Source organism: Limanda limanda, chromosome 14 (assembly GCF_963576545.1).
Source record: "Limanda limanda chromosome 14, fLimLim1.1, whole genome shotgun sequence".
Taxonomy (NCBI): Eukaryota; Metazoa; Chordata; class Actinopteri; order Pleuronectiformes; family Pleuronectidae; genus Limanda; species Limanda limanda.
The window spans coordinates 9,083,198-9,101,107 of NC_083649.1; the positions used below are offsets into that span (position 1 = coordinate 9,083,198).

Below are 17,910 nucleotides of genomic sequence, written 5' to 3' on the forward strand. Positions count from 1 at the left end.
CAAGCTGGTCTGCTCACGGAAGCAGCCATAAAAGATGCAAGCATGTTCCCAGTTGGACTTTTTGGATTGGACGAAGCAGATCTTCTAAAAACAGGCAGTGAATAAATGTCACACACACAAAGATAGATAGATAGATAGATAGATAGATAGATAGATAGATAGATAGATAGATAGATAGATAGATAGATAGATAGATAGATAGATAGATAGATAGATAGATAGATAGATAGATAGATAGATAGATAGATAGATAGATAGATAGATAGATAGATAGATAGATAGATAGATAGATAGATAGATAGATAGATAGATAGATAGATAGATAGATTACTTTATTCATCCCCGAAGGAAAATTAAGTCGTCATAGCAGCCGGAATATTTGAATACAATAAAATACAATAAAATAAAAAATATTGAGGTAGAAAGAATAAAAAATAGAAACACAAGATAAATAGGTAGATAAGGTGCAGTGGCAAGATGATGGTAATAGTACTGATGATATGATGGTAATGTTATTGTTTGACAGTATATACAAATAGTACAGTATATGTAGTATATAATATAACATAATATATATTTATATATGATAGTAATTATACCAATATAATAGCAGTATATAATAATGGCAGCAACAGTATATATAATAATAATAGTAGTAATATAATAATAATTATAATTATAACATGTACACATGTATACTTTTACACAATAAAGCTGTGATGTATTCAACATGTCAAACAATGAGAATTCATCACCACTGGCACAGATTAATAAATGCTGGGTAAGGGTAACACACACTTGTATATGGATCACAGGGGAGTGGTGATGGAGCAGAATTGGGGGGTCTCTCGGGGGCCAGGATGTAGGCCAGGGGTCTTTATCTGTTCCAGTGCTCGGGGAGATCCTCTCCTGCTGTTACATGCAAACAAACCTCAGAGCTCATGGGAAGAAACAAGCTCGTATGAGAATGACACATGCAGCATTTCCTCTGTAGCTCTCAGGCAGTCCCACATCAGAGTCTTCACGTTGGTTTTGGATCCTCCTGGATGCTGCTCTGTTAGTGTTCAGCTGCCTTGAGACTCCTGTGGTTAATACAAAGGAGTGAGGGTGTTACGTAACATCTCAGTGGGTCAAACATAAGGCTGCTGCTGTGCCTGTGCAGTCTCAAGGTTTTAATGAGATGAGATTAGTCCATGCACGCCAACCTACAGGCTGTATAGGGGCTGGTGGCTCTCAAATGGGGGTCTGCAAGAAGTATCCAGAATCAGCCATTTGAATATTGTTCTGAAAATACTTTAAAAACATAAATATCTTCTCATGTTGTTTTCTCACATGTCAAATTATTCCTATAGGCAGTGGTGGAAAGTAACGAAGTAGAAATACTTTGTTACTGTACTTAAGTAGATTTTTTCACATATCTGTACTTTACTTGAGAACAAATATCAAAACTTTCTACTTCTTACATTCTGAAAACTGTTTATAGTTGATTCTTTGTTGTCTCTAGAAGTTCAGATGCACTGGTCCATTACTATTTGAACCTCAGCATCTAGGGTTCAAAATTGGTAAAATTATACATTATATACATTATATTCATATTGTTGTTAAAATTTTTCAGTCAGTTGAGATAAATCTTGAGGAGAAACATTTTGGGTTGTTTTGTGTCTGTATAGGATTACTATAAAAAGCACTTTGCATTTTTAATTTTGGTACTCGTACTTTTACTTTTGATACTTAAGTACATTTCAACAGCAGATACTTTTGATACTTAAGTACTTTTAATATGAGCTACTTTAAGACTTTTACTCAAGTCATTTTCTGACGGGTTTACCGAAGTCACTTTCAGGTAAGATATCTGTACTTTTACTCAAGTATGGCTTTCAAGTACTTTGTACACCACTGCCTATAGGAGCATATAAGCAGGGGTCCCTGTCATATTTTATATCTTGTATAGGTGGTTCTTTGTTTCAGAAAACTTTGAGAACTTCTGATATAGGCAACTTGTATATCTTCAGTTTATGTTAACTCTTAGAATAAACAAAATAATCCACGCAAATATGCAGATATAACTATATGTTATATATATGTGAAATTAAAATGAATTTAATACATATAGGATTATAATCCAGGTACTTCTGAGACCACATCTACCCACGTATTATTATTATAATCATTATTATGATGATTAAAATTCATCTTTTCATAATTTGAACAAGATCGACCCCCCTCCCCAGCCGATTCGTGACTCTTGGAGGGGGGTGCGTCCAGCAAGCGTGGGTCGGCATCCTTATGAAGAGGTGGTGCTGCTGGTGGTGGTGCTGCTGGTGGTGTTGGTGGTGGGAGGGTGCCTCAGTGGAAATCACGACCGAGTGACGTGGAAGGGGGGGGGGGGGGTGAGGAGAGGATGGGAGGGGAAACAGCTGCCACCTCGTCCATTCCCAGTGCCCGTGCCTCCACACACTGGTTTTCGGTGCTGGTGGAGGAGGTGGTGGTGGTGGTGGTGGTGGTGGAGAAATCAACAGGACAACAACGGGACACACAGAGGAGACAGAAGAGAGAGAGAGAGAGAGAGAGAGAAAGATAAACAGAGAGAGAGGTGGTCTCTCTCTCTGCAGGATCCAGGACTGGAATCCCACTTCCCCATCAGAGACCAGCTCACTGAACTCTCTCCTCTCGGATCCGCAGGGACACGCAGCCTCCGTCAGGATGGAGCTGAACGTCACGGAAGCGTTAATCACGCGTCTGGGTAAGTGCGTCAAAATCCTCCTTTCTGTTATTGTTGTTTTTTGGAATTCTCTACTTCTGACCATCCACGTCTCTTGATCAGAAACACATCAATATTTACATATAAATATAGATTTGATGATTTGCTCCAGTGGCGTCCTGGGGTATTTATTTTGGAGTTGGCTCCCTGCGGTTCTCTGTGCCATTGGGGGCATTAATGGGCTGTTATGGATTCTCTGCTCATCCACCTGCGCCCCAGGACATTGTGCCTGGTGGTGGTGGCTCGTCATGGAGCTCACTGTCCAGCACTGCCCGGCTTAACAGCACTTAATCTGTCATTAGGGAGTTATTCTCAGACCGTGCGCCAGCGACGAGCTCCGGCTGCCTTTACGCATCGTCCTCCATCTCCGCTTGCTTCTGTTTGACTTGCTAAAAAACACAAAACTTTCACCCACATCCCGTTGTGTGTGTGTGTGTGTGTGTGTGTGTGTGTGTCTATCCCAGACAGCACGGCCGTCGTCGTGAGCCTCGGCAGCGAGATGGAGTTGGAGCACTTCGACGACCGGGACAAAGGTCAGAGGCACGGCCGCTCCAGCGCTCGGATGAACGGGGTGGTGAGCCCGACGCACAGCGCCCACTGCAGCCTGTACCGGACCCGCACCCTGAAGACCCTCAGCGCGGAGAAGAGGGCCATGAAGGTCCGCTTCTACCGCAACGGGGACCGCTACTTCAACGGGATCGTGTACGCCATCTCCGTGGACAGGTTCCGGACCTTCGACGCACTGCTGGCAGACCTGACCCGCGCGCTGTCCGACAATGTCAACCTGCCCCAGGGGGTCCGGACCATCTACACCCTGGATGGCTCCAAGAAGATCGCCTGTGTGGATCAACTTGTGGAAGGTGAGGTTATAAGAAGGCTACACGGCTCACTTAGAGGGTTACACAACCAGGGCTTGACATGCAAAAGCTTTTCAGTCCTGGACTCATATTCCAAAATCTAGTTGGACACATTCGGCCTGACTGTGCATCCCTTCTTCTCCTAAAGAACCAGCCCTGGCTCACCTGTCAGCTTCCAGGTTCTGTGATCCTCTCCTTCACATCCACCTGCTGCATAGAACTCCTCTAACACCATATCCCCCACAATTAGACCCATTTGAAATCAGGCTCAACACTCTATGTGCTCCAAAACTGGCTAATCCAGCAGAGCAGACTGTAGATTATTATTATGAAGATTATATCACTGGTTGAATTGCCATCTGGTGTCAGAGGCATATGTTTCCTCTGAGATTAGCTCTCTCCTGATCTGTTTTACTCCAATACTGTATCGTTACTGTGATGGGAGGAGCTGTACACTGTCAGCATCTTCTTTATTTGATATAGGATTTGAGAAATATATATATACTGTATACAAATGTAGAAAGGAATGCAAGCTGTATGAATCTGTTTATCAAAGATATATAGTGGCTGCAGCTGTTGCCTGGTTAGAAGAAGTTGCACAGAACAAATATTATTCCCTCCTTTCTTCACCTTTCTTCTCATTTTGACCATTTTTCTTGACCTTCCCATCTCCCAAGAGAAAGAGCTTCTCATCTCTCTTGTATTACTTTTAACAATTAATCTCGCTCTCCCTTCTCCCAGGTGACAGTTACGTCTGCAGCTCCATCGAAGCTTTCAAAAAGTTGGATTACACAAAGAACGTCAACCCCAACTGGTCGGTGAACGTGAAGGCGGCGGCGGCGACCTCCCGCGGCCCCCCATCCCTGGGCAGCGCCAAGGCCAGCGGACCGGAGAACCGCGAAAACAAGGAGTTCATCCGTCCCAAGCTGGTGACAGTGGTGCGGAGCGGAGTGAAGCCACGCAAAGCTGTGAGGATCCTGCTGAACAAGAAAACCGCCCATTCCTACGAGCAGGTCCTCACCGACATCACCGACGCCATCAAGCTGGACTCCGGAATCGTGAAGAAGATCTACACACTGGAGGGGAAGCTGGTGAGGAATCTTACTTTTGAATTAATACATTTCTCATTTGTGCCCGTTTGGATTGTTAGGACATCAGACATGGCTTTAAAATGGTTTTATCATGGGTGGTACTGCTGGAAATAAGGAGGGATTTGTTTCTGTTGCTGTGGATGAGGTTTTATGTGCAGCAGAAAGAGTTCAAATCAAGGCGACTAACAATTACTCTTTAATGAAGGTGGTGGTTTCTGCGACGGTGTTGCTTGAAAAGGGAAAACACAGCTCAACAGGCTGTTAGAAGGCTCCGAACGGATCAATATTTAATGACCACACGCTCATTTCTCTTTTATGAGCCCCTTGTGAATGAAGAGCATCCGTTTCCCCAGTTTACAGTCGGAGCTGCGGAGACAAACGTGTGACACAGCGAGTGAAAGAGGTCGAGAGAAGGTAAAGAGGCAATGAATGGAGTCTGGGTTCTCTCCCACGCTGCAGCAATGTGTGCCAGAGCTTTTGCCTCCCGACACAGAAATAAGTCTCGGGCTCCTTGACAGTCCACCCACCTCTCCGGCTCCCTCTCAGCTCAGCTGTGGAGGTAGAGGGTATAAAAAGAACGACTGTAAGATAGTGTAAGTGCACAGTAAACATACGAATAGACTCATGCACTTTTCTTCAGCTGGTTCTGTGCATGTGGAAATGGCTCTGACCTTGTTCTGCACTGCAGTGAAACGCAGATTATCTGTGCTGGCACATGCTCATGTTGTGGAGAGGGGACAGAAAGAGAAAGAAAACATGTCTTTGAGAGTTTTATGAGTCTAACCTCTTCCCTGTCTTCCTGTTTGTCTCTGTGTCCCTTCCTCTCTCACGCCTCCCGTCACCATCCCTGGTTCTGTCTGTGTGTCTGCTCTCTGTCTGGGTCGTGTTGTAGCTCCAGGTTATTGAGCTGTTTGAAACACTTTCTGTTTGACATCAAGGGCGTCCTTTCATTTTTGTGTCGCACAGCAGCAATCATCTCCCGATTGGCTAATTTGTGATTCTCATGATTGTGCTCTTTTCATTAAGTCCCTCGGTGTTACCATTTATCCCGGTTGTAAAGATTAATCGTGCTGACCGTGTAATGACCTACTTTAACCCAGCAGGAAGTCATTCCAGATTTCCTGACCCGACCTGCTGTGAGATCCCAGCACCGGCCAATCAAATCCGGTCAGATCAGATCAGGTTTTCCTTGAGAAACCTCCTGTCGGGGATTAAACTCGCACTTTTGCACAAGTGCTCGACAGCTCTGCGGTGGCCACTTGTTACAGTTGTCCTGGAGATTACACAATAAACACTGCTCTCGCCCAGTTCCCCCCACTGCGATTGGAAGTAAGACTATTATGGCTATTCTATTTTTAGATTGTGATATTGATTGGGCCTGTAGGCATGGTAACACGCTCGCTACCAAACTAGGCTGAGTGCAGGACCGAGTCCTGGTTTTGTGTATGTGTGACTGCGAATGTGTGCGTGGGTTAACGCACGTGGGAGCGTGTGCGTCTCTGAATATGTTACTAAGTGAACTGCCAATGGAAGAATGAGGGATTATAAAGCAAGATGGGAATGAATGCAAAAGAGTGAGAGTTTCCATGAGTGTTTGGAAATCCACAACGAGACTGGAACAGCCGTCTCCTTCTGAAAGGTCTCAGGAAACACTGGATAATCGTGTAGCACATTTAAACCCTCTGTGAAATGTAGTTAATCCATGTTAACTTAACCGTTTCAGGGAATAAGGCTCAGCATAACATTACATTATGAAAATACGATTAACTAACAATTGCATGAACTGTCTAGATACACATTTGAATAAAAAAAGAATCACAACAACAACAAACATATGAATGAAGGGATGAATTTACCGTATGTTGATGACACTCAAATACACACTACTGAATATATGGAGTGAGCTAAAGGTAATTAATTACCTGCCCTGGGTCAAGTTTACTTTTAGGGGTGGGGGAAAAAATCGATTCATTTAGGAATCGCGATTCTTGTGAATGACGATTTAAAATCGCCATGCTGCCTCCCAAATAGATTTAAAAAAAAAATAATAATAATAATTACATTTTTTTTTAAACATATATTTATTGGTTTTATACGGGGGGATATATTGAGGGGGGGAGCAACATCACCCCAGAGCATGTTGACCAGCTCTTGTTTTTGCCCAAGAATCTAAAAATACCCAACCACTAGTTTTGCATCGGCTACATGCAAACAACAATAGCCTACTTTTTGTTTATTTCAAAGTTTATATTTTAAGTAAACTTTTATTCATTCTATTTAATTTACCTTTTATTTATTGTTTAAAAGTAGCCTAAGTGGCATACATTTCTTAATCTGTCAGTTTGTGTGCAGTTGACTGGGGCTATACAATAATAGGGAACATTTTTATTTATTTTCTCTATTGGCTGCCCGGCAGTCATTAAGTTAATGTTAATATTTGAAATAAAACTTGTAAAGCTCTAAGTGAATTTGACTGTGTTGTATTTGAAGGTATGATTCAACATTTTTCAATGGCCCAGTATTTAAAAAAAATAAATAACCAAAAGAAATCATAATATCGAATCGCAATACTTACAGAATCGCAACACATATCGTATCGCCACCTAAGTATCGTGATAGTATTGTATCGGGAGGTCCCTGCCGATTCCCGTCCCTAGTTACTTTAAGGGTTTAGTGTTTTTGTGAGAATGGGCCTGCTGCCGTCAGCTGAGCCACGTCCGTCATCCAGCCCACGGCAGAAGTAGGTTTCTGGGCCTGGCTGGTAGAAACGTTACGTCTCGGCAGAGCTAAAGAGCCTGAGAGAGAAATCTACAACCGAAGCTCAGGCTCCTTGCTTTCATTAACTCCCGTAATGAGGCCAGAGTCAGTGGGGCAGGATGGATATGTACTGTACATCCCCACAGGCCAATCTTCATTTTCATCTACTTTGTCCTCTTCATCTTCTTCACCTTCCTCATCTTCTTCATCTTCTTCATCTTCTTCATCTTCTTCATCTTCTCCATCATCTTCCCTTTCCCTTTGTTTTAGAATTGTTCTCAGCTGCTCACAAGACTGTTCATGTGGGTTTAAAACAAAAAATTATACTTTTTACTCATTTGATTCTCCTTAAAAAATTTCGTTGCAGAGGCTTAAAAGCGCTGAGATGAATAATAGATAATGTTGTTGGTATCTGAAAGCAAAGAGTTCACCCGAGAGTTAGTCTGTCTCTGCTAGTCCTCTCTTAGTTGTCTTGTTATGACTCTTCATGATTTGTGTGTCTGTGTGTGTGTCTGTGTATTTGCTTTTGACCTCAGATCAATATTTTGTTATAAAACGTTGGCTTTGGTTGTTGTTTTCAGTCTGTTCCTCTTATCACTGTGATAAATTGCAAGTTTTGCTTTTCCATTGGGGGCGAGTTGATGAGAATAATCCGATGTTGATGGTGAGGAGACAACATGTGAGAGGTACGTCTGAGCCTCTGATATGTGCCACACACTCAGTTGTGAGCTTACTCCACTCTGATCATTTTGGATATCATATTTCTCTGTGTAATACGAGCGACCAAGTGAGAAGCTATATATCAAGTTCCGACCCCCCACCGCTCTATTGATTCGCCCCCTGTCTCAGGTCTCACTGTCTCTGATAGGTGGTATTTTTAGCTCCCTCTCCTCTGGGGGTTACCACAGCCTCATATTTCTGTGGCAAGCTTCTTCACCTTGGCCGTGTTTTAGTGATAATTGGATGTGGTTGCCGAGGAACCAGCCAACCCGCGGCGACGCTGTGATGAGGGCCTTGCAGTATTGGTCTGATGGTAGACGACCTGTAAGTGGCTTAGGACGCGGACATGGCTGGTCTATTAATACACGTAAAGCTCTGTTTACACACACATTAAAGACACACACACACACTCACACACACACACACACACACGCTGTGTTGGACCCCAGCTGCCAGCCGGGAGCCTTGCTAGGCTTACGCATACTTAGGCACGCACAGTGACACACACGCTTTTCAATGGACTCCTCTGGATTTCTGCTCATGCACCAGTGGCCATTTACTATAGGCAATTATCAACCAACGCATGAAGTGATTCCACGGAGTCGTCCTTTAAGTTGGTTGCATTCTAGTTGTTGAGCGTCGCGTTAATGAGATCCTTCAGTGTGTGTCTCTGTGGGTTGAGCATTTGCAAGTGTCGATAATTCCCATATGAACTGCCTTTACATTAAGACTACTACTCCAGTTGTATGTTAGTTTTGTAGAGATCTGTCGGTTTACTGTTTTGATCCAGACTGAAATATCATAACAACAAAAGTAATTTCGAACCAATTTTCTTGCCCTAGCATATGTTAGCACGTTGAACTCTTTCCCTGTTTGCTGTTAGCTCTTTAGCTATTAGCAAAACCATATTTCATTGAATATACTTTGAGAATTATTCCTTGTTCAAGCATATTGTGTACTTGTAAACAAATTGTCATATTTATTGTCAACATTGTAAGTGACATGTGTGTAAGTGACACATTTTTACGACAGGACAGGGGCACTACCCCCATACCCCACCCCTGGATCCACCCCTGGATCCACTCTGCATTATTACAACTCATACCCTTGTTTTGGTTTCTGCATATTGTCTGCGTATGAAGGAAGCTGTCAGGCGTTTTGAGACGACCTCATTCTATCAAACAGTTTCCCCTTTTTTTGTAAACCTGAAATCTGCGCAGATGAATTTTCTTTACATCACTGTGAACTCACAGAGACCTACTAAAGGCTATTATCTGTGCTGCTGCTTGACATTCAACTCGATCGGTCCGTTCCTAACGAGTTGCTCCAGAGTTCATGTCCTCCTCTTTGAAGCACTAATATGATTTCCTTTGTCCACCTGGTCTACGCAGCGTGTCCCTGGTAATACTGCCCTCTGTCTTTGGACTAATTAAATGTCACATGCTCAACAAAGGTTATACCGTTTGGAGGAGAGGAGTGAGAGTGAACCACTTGTTCACTATCTGCAGTGCAGCTCTCACTTTTCCAGCTGCATTGTTGGCCTGTCCTTCTACTTGTTGGCAACGCCGAAGAGCTTTTAATACTCTTTTATCTTCTTGTTTTTTTTCTCTGCAGCCTCCTCTTCTTCCTCCTCCTTCCTCATTGTCTTCTCAAGTGCTGCACACTTCTTTTCTTTTTCCCTCCACCCTTTCCAATTTCTGCGTCTCTCTTCATACGCATCATTATTTTATTCACTTACATAATGTTTAGTTTTTTTCTCCGATCAAACAAATTGGCTCCTCTCATCACGTTAGCTGCAGTTTCCCCCTCTCGTCTTCTCTCTCTCGCCTCCCTCTACTGGATTTTTTTTCTCACTCTGTCTCTTGCTGTCAACGTGCCATTGTTTTTCCGGCTATTTAGTCTTCGTTTAATTAGCACACTCGGCATGCACCCCCAAATCCAAGAGCTGCAACATATGGCATCACTCTCTCCTTCCCCCATTCTCTGTCTCTCCCTCGCCCTCCTTCCCTCCCTCTCTCTGTCTGTCCCTCCACACCCTCCTGGTCTTACTTTTTTTTTGCATCTCTTTTCTCCTCTTTTGGCTTTAGCCAGCTCTGCAGGGACATCACTTAAAGACATTGCGTATTATTAAGAGCAGGGAATATGCTCTGCTCAAAAACAAACCATTTAGCTGCTTGTTTATCTTTATTCGATTGGTTGTTTGCTGGTGATGTCACTTTTCTCTTCATGGGAGGATTGTGGGAAGCAAAGTCCATCTGCTCCTGCTGTTTTGCTGAGTCACAGCAAGTCTGCGCAGCATTGTCTGTGGAGCGTCTGGACCGGGTATACAGTATTTATGCTGCTATACAGTATATGTGCAGTAAATGACATAAATCACATAAATGGCTGGAATGGTATCGCACACAAATCTTGCGTTCTCCCCGTCTCTCTGTATTTCAGTCAGTCAGTTAGCTGAGTCTATGTCTGGTGACTGTGGCAGATTGGGGAGCTGTCTGTAGTCAGAGGACATGCTGCCAAATTAGGATCGATGGCAGACGTTTCGGGCTCTGGCAGACTGTCGAGAACCTCGTCACACCACAACTTCATCACAGACACACACACACACACACAGTCTGGCTCATGCTTTTCCTGACTCACGCAGCTAAATCTGCTTTTGAGAGAGTGTATCTGTTTTTCTTTTTGTTGGCCTCAACTTACGTACATATCACCTGTCAGAGGTTTTGTTGAGTCATGACTCACTGAGACACTTGGTTGTAAACATGACAACCAGCAGAGCTGCTTTCCTCCTGCTGGAATATTGGGAAGAAATGACATCCCAATTTGAAAAATGCTTGTACCGCATCATTTTGAACTAATAGGAACTTCCTGTGCAGATGAAACGATTATAAACCCAATCTCAAATAATAAAAAAGTCCCATTTAACTGTATTGTATATTGATTGTTTTTATTTGTTTTTGTGCCACCAGTAGCTCTGACCCTAACCATTCAAATATACACTATGCATACTGCATAATCAAAACAGTTTTGTATGTAATTAAGGGCTCATTTGCTGCACCTCTGTTACTGCAGTTAAACTGGAGTGGGAGTCGTGTTGTCCTTACATATATTTCCCATCATGTGTTTAAGAGTTTGCTGTGTTGCATTTACATGAAGCGAAAACCATAAGCTGATTAATCAATTGGTACATCACCAGACCATCTATCATTAAATTAATTAATTTATCAAAACTGGCATAAGTTAGTTTCTTCCTGTGACAGTACATTGCATGTATTTAGTATCCAGATTGTTGCTCGGACAAAGAGAGGTATTTGAAGACATCATCTCTTGCAGAATAATGCAAGATCTGGGTTTGAGGAGAAAATGGGAGTCAGATAAAAAGCACAGAATAATTCAACAAATTTAATGATAAGGAAAACAAAAGAGATGAAGCAAAACAAAAGCATGAGAAAAGGGCAGGAAGAGGAAGAGAAACTTTAGTCTGATGCCATGTGAGGTCTCACTCGTCCCCTCGTGGGACCAGCGCTACACAAAACCGTATTTCTGATTCCATTCATGTCTGAATGAAAACACCGGTTCCCTGAAGGACAGGAGGCTGCGCTCACACAGATCCAGCTCCAGAAGGAAGTTTGCTATCCTCCCTCTGGAGAGCAGAGGCTGTTACATAAGTTGTTATGCAACTGAGCAGCCAGCCTGGCAGTCAGTCTGCTGCGCTGCTTCGAGGTGCAAGCAGGACCAGTAACTCACAGCGCTGCACCGCTAATTGGCTCACATCAACCTTGTTCCCTTTCCCTTTATTTTGTTTGTCAGCTCTTCCTTCTTCTCTTCATCTCCTGCTTGTTTCCCTGCCGCCTCACTCTATCCGCAGGTTCCCTGATTGAGGCAGCGGGAGGTCATGCGGTGTGTGAATTCTCCCTAGATTGATTTCTGTCTCCCTCTCCTCTTGTCAGCCTGCATGGCTCTTTGCCCGCCCATCTCTCTCTCTCTTTTTTCTCTAAGGGGATACTTTGAAAACCCCTGGAGTGTAAGGAAAGGTGTTTTGCAGTTTCCTTTTGGGATTCAGACTGAAATAGTTTCTGTAGATGTTTTAATGCGATATGTATTCTTGACAGTGACGAGGGAAGTGTTTGTTTCTTTTAGAGTTTGTGACCCTTTAAAACTCTCTATACCAGTAAAACAGCATTTTTGAAGTATATAGATTATATACAATGTAAGTTAAGTAGTATAGATAATGGAGAGAATGCCAATGTCATCTCGAGCCTGTACAGTAAATATATAAAACCTCAGTGGAATATAGATATGTAGATCTGTTTAAACACACATCGATCACTGCTAACAGTACAGTCAGTTAAATACTAATACTCCTACACAGAAATTGTCTGTCAAACTAATGTATTTGTATTGATTGTGGTCCGTTCAGAAACACTGATGGTGAATGTTGCTCCGACCTGCTGCTGTGCCAGTTCTAAAGCTCCATCATATAATTCCTCCCTTTTATCCCTTCACCTCGAATGCACTGCATGTTTGCAACAAATTGCCTTGCTCTCTCTGTTTCTATCTCCCTACATCTCTCTCACAATCCGCCCATCTGTCCTCCTGTGTCTCTACCTGTCTTATCTATCACGTCCATCTGTCTGTTCGTCCGTCCGTCTGTCTGTGAGGAGCAGAGCAGCTCGGCCAGCTGCAGCTGGTTCAGCACCAGGGACAGCTCCACCGAGCTAAGCTCCCCCGGCAGCGACAGCCCGTCCGTCCTGAACGCGTCTTTTCTGCGGGACGGATTACGTTGACCTCACCGTGTCCTCTGTGTAACCACTGTGAGTCTATTGTGGTGCAGCAGATTAGTGCTTCTCCCTTTTTCCCCCTCTTTCTGGCTCTGCAGGCGTCAGTTTGTCTCAGAGAAATGTCTCTGTTTCTTATCAAAGCAAAGATAAAAAAAAAACAACTGATGTGCTGTAACCATGGCTGCACACATTTGTGTTTTGTAGAATCAACAAACCCAACATCCTCACATTTGGAAAAACTGGAAGCATCAAATTATAATAAAACTATTTATATTTTAAATCTGTTGGGTGTTTTGTACAGGTAAAAACAAAAGCATGTGCTCTGACACGTGTGCACTGCTGTGGGAATCAGGCTCCTGACAGAAGAGTCCTAACGTAGAGCTGAAGTCCAACATGGAGACAGAACTATATGATGTAGCTGTGTGTGAAGATTTTGCACCGTCACTGTGCTCAGAAGCTGGTTGTAGCTGTCAAGAGATTTGTGCATGTGAGACTGGCTAAATAACCAGTGAGTGTGTGTATGGACTAGGGTTGCAAAGGGGTGGAAAGTTTCCGGTAAATTTCCGGAAACTTTCCGGAAACTTTCCATGGGAAGTTTAGCTCGGGAATTTTGGGAATTTTCAAAAAAAAAAAAAATACTCAAATTAAACGCTGAGCAATAAAAACATCATTCAAAACTCTATTTTAAAGATGTATGGAATGCAGCACACGCTGCACGTTGAGTTTCAACCCTCCACTGTGCATTCTTCCATCACATGCACAGATAACTCCCAGCATCCTTCACACTACAGCAGGGCTATTGAGGCCTACTGTAGTGTGCAGGACTAGTCAGGTAAGTTTCCATGATATTACTAGGGAAAATATATTAGCATGCTGATTGAGGATTGTTCATCTGTTCATCTAGCCTATTTCCATTCACTTATCCATCAATTGTAAAATATGTTTACAGGCGGTTCCAATTGTTTGGCTAACTATTTATATCTCTGGCATTGCATTAGTGTTCTTTAACAAACTGTTTTCTCATCTTATTCTACAGAACAATGCCACGTGCACTATCCCATGTGTGGAGACATTTAAACCCAATAAAATGTAGAAGGAAAGGTTGTGTACATTTTCAAATACTGTGCAAAGACCTATGTTAAGAATGACACAACGATGCAGACGCATATAGTCAAGTGCCCAAAGTTTCCTCAGGGCTCAAATCAGCCTATGAAAAAACAAAATGTTTTGTCCTCGAGCACACAGACTAAAAATCTGGACAGTCATCCCTCCTGACAAACACCAAACTGACACAAAGCTTTGTCCTGCAGATACACAGATTTAAAAAGCTTCAATGCATCTGCTAACAACCTTTATACTTTAGACGTTGGCTTCTGGACTGAACCTCACTCCTGCTGTTGTGTTACAGAAACAAGGCTTTTTAGTTTTAATTGTTGCAGTGTCGAACAGCTTTTGGGTTTCTCGGCGTAAGGTTATTCAACAGTGCCACCGTGTGGTGTCAGCCTTCCCTCTGTCTCAGTTCTATGATCCTTTGGAATAATGATGTGCAAGTAAAGCTCCGTGCAGCTCCGTGTATCTGACCAAAAAAAAATGTGATTTAATCTCAAAGAAAGAAAGAGAGAGAAGAACAAACCAGGGAGAGACATCAGAGACACAGAAGCAGACACTGTAGATTAGAAGGTGTTTGGTCTTTGCTTCCACACTAGGTGGCGTAGTGAGAGTATAAATGGGTTTACTGAGAGCTATTCTATGATTTGTTGCATAAGACACTTTCAGGAGGGGATGGTGGTCACATCTTTGGAGGTCACACCCCTCTGGTCGTGGAGAGATGTATTTTGTGTCTATGCTTTTCTATGTAATTACTCTTGTAACGTGTGCGATATCGTTAAATGTCGATCGGATTCCAGAAACCATCATAGATAATGAATGATCCTCTCAGTCATGGTGGCAGGTGGACGATAAGGGGAAGGATTTCTCAGACACGTGAGATCTGATTCACAAACCTGTTTAAATCCTGTTAACCCTCTGCCTGACTCCTGCAGTTGATGTTAAATAAAATGTAAAAATCAAATCTAACGTATCCAAGTTGTTCAGTCATTGTGACCTGCCCTTAGAGTTAGAAAGGTTATGAATAAACCAATTTCCACCGTGCTCTGCCTTTTCTTACCCCTCATCATCTTATTATAGTCGCTCTCTTTCGCTGCCTCTTTGTTTGTTTCCTGCCGTCCTTGTTTTAGCAGCGTGGATGTTGTGTAACGCTGCTTGTTCTCTGTGTGAACGCAACACCCGAGACATCAAAGCAGCTTGTTTTGTCATTGGGCTCCAAACAGCAGTCAGGAATAGATCTCATCCTCATCGATTACTCTTTTCCATCTGTTTGCTTCCTCTGTGACTCAGAGGACTTTGGAGATTTGGTTTCATCTCAGACTGTTTTTGTTGTTGTTTCTGTTGTTGTTGTTGTTGTTGTTCCTCGACTCTTTTCATCTTCACCAGCTCCCTCTCCTCTTCACCATTCATCGGTCCGTCTGTCTCCACGAGCCTTTCAGGATCTCATCTTGTTTAAAACGAGGGGATAGTGTATCTCGATGTGAACCAGTCGGTCTGTGTGTGTTTGTGTGTTTGTGTGTATTTGCCTGAATGACACAGTTCTGTCGAGTACTCTGCCCATAGTAAATGAATTATGAATGATGGAGCTCTCTATCGCAGTTTGCACACCGTGGAATCGGTGGCACGCACCAGCTATGCACCAGTGTCTAGAGGGCATTGTCGCCATGGCAACCATACTTTTTCACACCCTTCCTCAGTAACACTGCCCAGTATGTGTTGGTGCGTTGCTCCATATTGGTTTACCCTCAGCTCAGTGGTGCCCTCAGAGGCTGTCCTACATCAAGACTCACTTCTTCCCGGATTCGTCTCTTGTGTTGTTCTCACCACCTCCTGATTACACTCTCCTCCTTTTATACCTGTGGTTTCTGGTGCTACAGTTTCTATATTTGGACGAGCAGCTTCAAAGAGCCTCTGTGCACCAACCTCCTCTTGGTTGGAGTCCAGCAGCAGCAGCAGTTCTGTGCTGATTCAATTGATTAATACTTCTGCCAAGGAGGTTATGTTTTTGTTTGTTTGTGACCAGGATTACGCACAAACCACTAAACTGATTCCCATGACATTTTGTGGAGTGGTGGGGCAGGAGCCGAGGAGGAAGTCATTACATTCTAGTGTGGATTCTGAATAGTACGAGGATTGATTTTTCCTTTCTTTAATAATATGTTTTCCAACATTTTCCTTGTTTTCTCAGTCAATAATTCATGGATCCCGATGAAACAAAATTCCATGTAGAACCAAATAAAAATCTTTAACTAGTTAATCTAAACCTGGTTTTGTAGGGGTGTAGTTTTCTTTCAGCTGCTGTATTGTAATAAATCTGCCTAGAAACCTGTAACCACCACAAGTGTATAGCTGAGAAACGTAATGTGCCCTCGAATATAAGGCTTCTTTTAATTTAAGGTGACTGGATTTGTCTGAACAACGGTTTGACAGCTTTAAGGGCGCTCATGATACAAGAAAAACAAAAAACAAAACTAATCTTCACTTTTGAGAAGCTACAACCAGAGAAAACTTCACATCTTTGCTCCAAAAGATGACACACAAATCAAAATTGATTGATTAAATTCATTATAATTAAATGACTAGCTTGCACTATTGATTATTTTAAATACTGATTAATGTGTTGCTTTTGTTCTTTCTTCATAAACGAATTGTCACAAAGATTTCAAATTACCATCACTATTGCTCACACAAACAGCTTCAGAGAGGCTGCCTATGAATATGTGATAACAGCTGAGCCAAGAACAGCAAACAGCATTATTAATGCAATACTTTGAAGGTTAGATGATGGTGCACAGTGGACACAGTGTGCAACAGAATCTATAAGCAGTATATGCAATAGCCAGCAGTATGAAATTTATGTTAAGATGAAAATAATGTGAAAATACAGGGAAATACAAAAAAAAACAGTGTGATGAGAGGTAGAAGTGGCTCAGACGCACTGGGGAAGTGTTGACGGCACCGGCATCTGTATCTGCAGCCATCTTGTTAGGAACCCGAGAGGCTTGCGTGAGAAATAATCAGTAACGCGGTATCAGGGGATTTCGGGGAACAAGGCAATATGCACTCTTTTATGAAACTGGAATCTCCTCGTGTGCAGAAACGTGTCCTCCTGCGATGTGTGGCCAAACGGACGCAGATTCACACACAGACGCCCGGCCTTGATTTGAAAAGTTAAATGAAACCTTCCCATATTCCACAGAGAGTCTGAGTCTGAGATTAAACTTGAGGTGGGGAAAGCAGGAGAGACAGAGAGAGAGATAGAGAGAGAGAGAAAATGGCCTCTTGGCTGTTTACTGGGTATTTTGTTGATAATGCTGTTATACCAGCTGTGACTTTTCTTTTGGGGTGTTGATCGCTTCCTAATAAAGATCCAAATGGATTCTTGGACGATAATTTCCATGAAACGCAGTGAGCGGTAGCTTCTTGTTTGTGTGTTAACTCCCGGCGGTGCTTAACATGCGTGTGCCGCTGAAACTGTAATAGCTCTTAATAGTTTTTCGGGGGGGGATATTCGTCATAGAGGATGAATAAACTATTGTCTTAATCCTATTCTGCCCATCGGGAAATATGATTTGGGAAATTGATGTCTTGGGATTGAAATATGACGCTTGGCCTGTGGGGTGTAATTAAAGTTATTTGTGTAAATCGTGCTGAGTTAGGATCAGATATGGAATCAGCTGCCAACTAAATCAAATAGAAAATAATGAACAGCAGCTTTGCCAATTTGTCATCATCAACACCTTATTGCTGAGACTTCTTGGAGGATAAAAAAAATTAATAACATCTGTCTTGAGCTGACAAAATGAACAGATTAGGAGCTTAGGTTTGGAATAATGAAT

General features: G+C 42.7%; 1 protein-coding gene across 3 annotated transcripts in view; it reads left to right on the top strand.

Annotated features, from left to right (window-relative positions):
- Positions 1–3,245: 3,245 nt before the first annotated feature.
- The window catches only part of LOC133019900 (serine/threonine-protein kinase DCLK1-like), a 50,112-nt gene continuing 35,447 nt past the window's right edge, over positions 3,246–17,910 (top strand). For 2 of the 3 annotated variants that reach the window (XM_061086490.1, XM_061086492.1), the window contains exons 1-2: positions 3,261–3,621; positions 4,360–4,709. In XM_061086490.1, the coding sequence (XP_060942473.1) occupies positions 3,261–3,621; positions 4,360–4,709 (711 nt within the window). Of the gene's footprint in view, positions 3,622–4,359; positions 4,710–17,910 lie in introns of all 3 variants that reach the window. The other variant, XM_061086491.1, reaches the window with a different exon arrangement.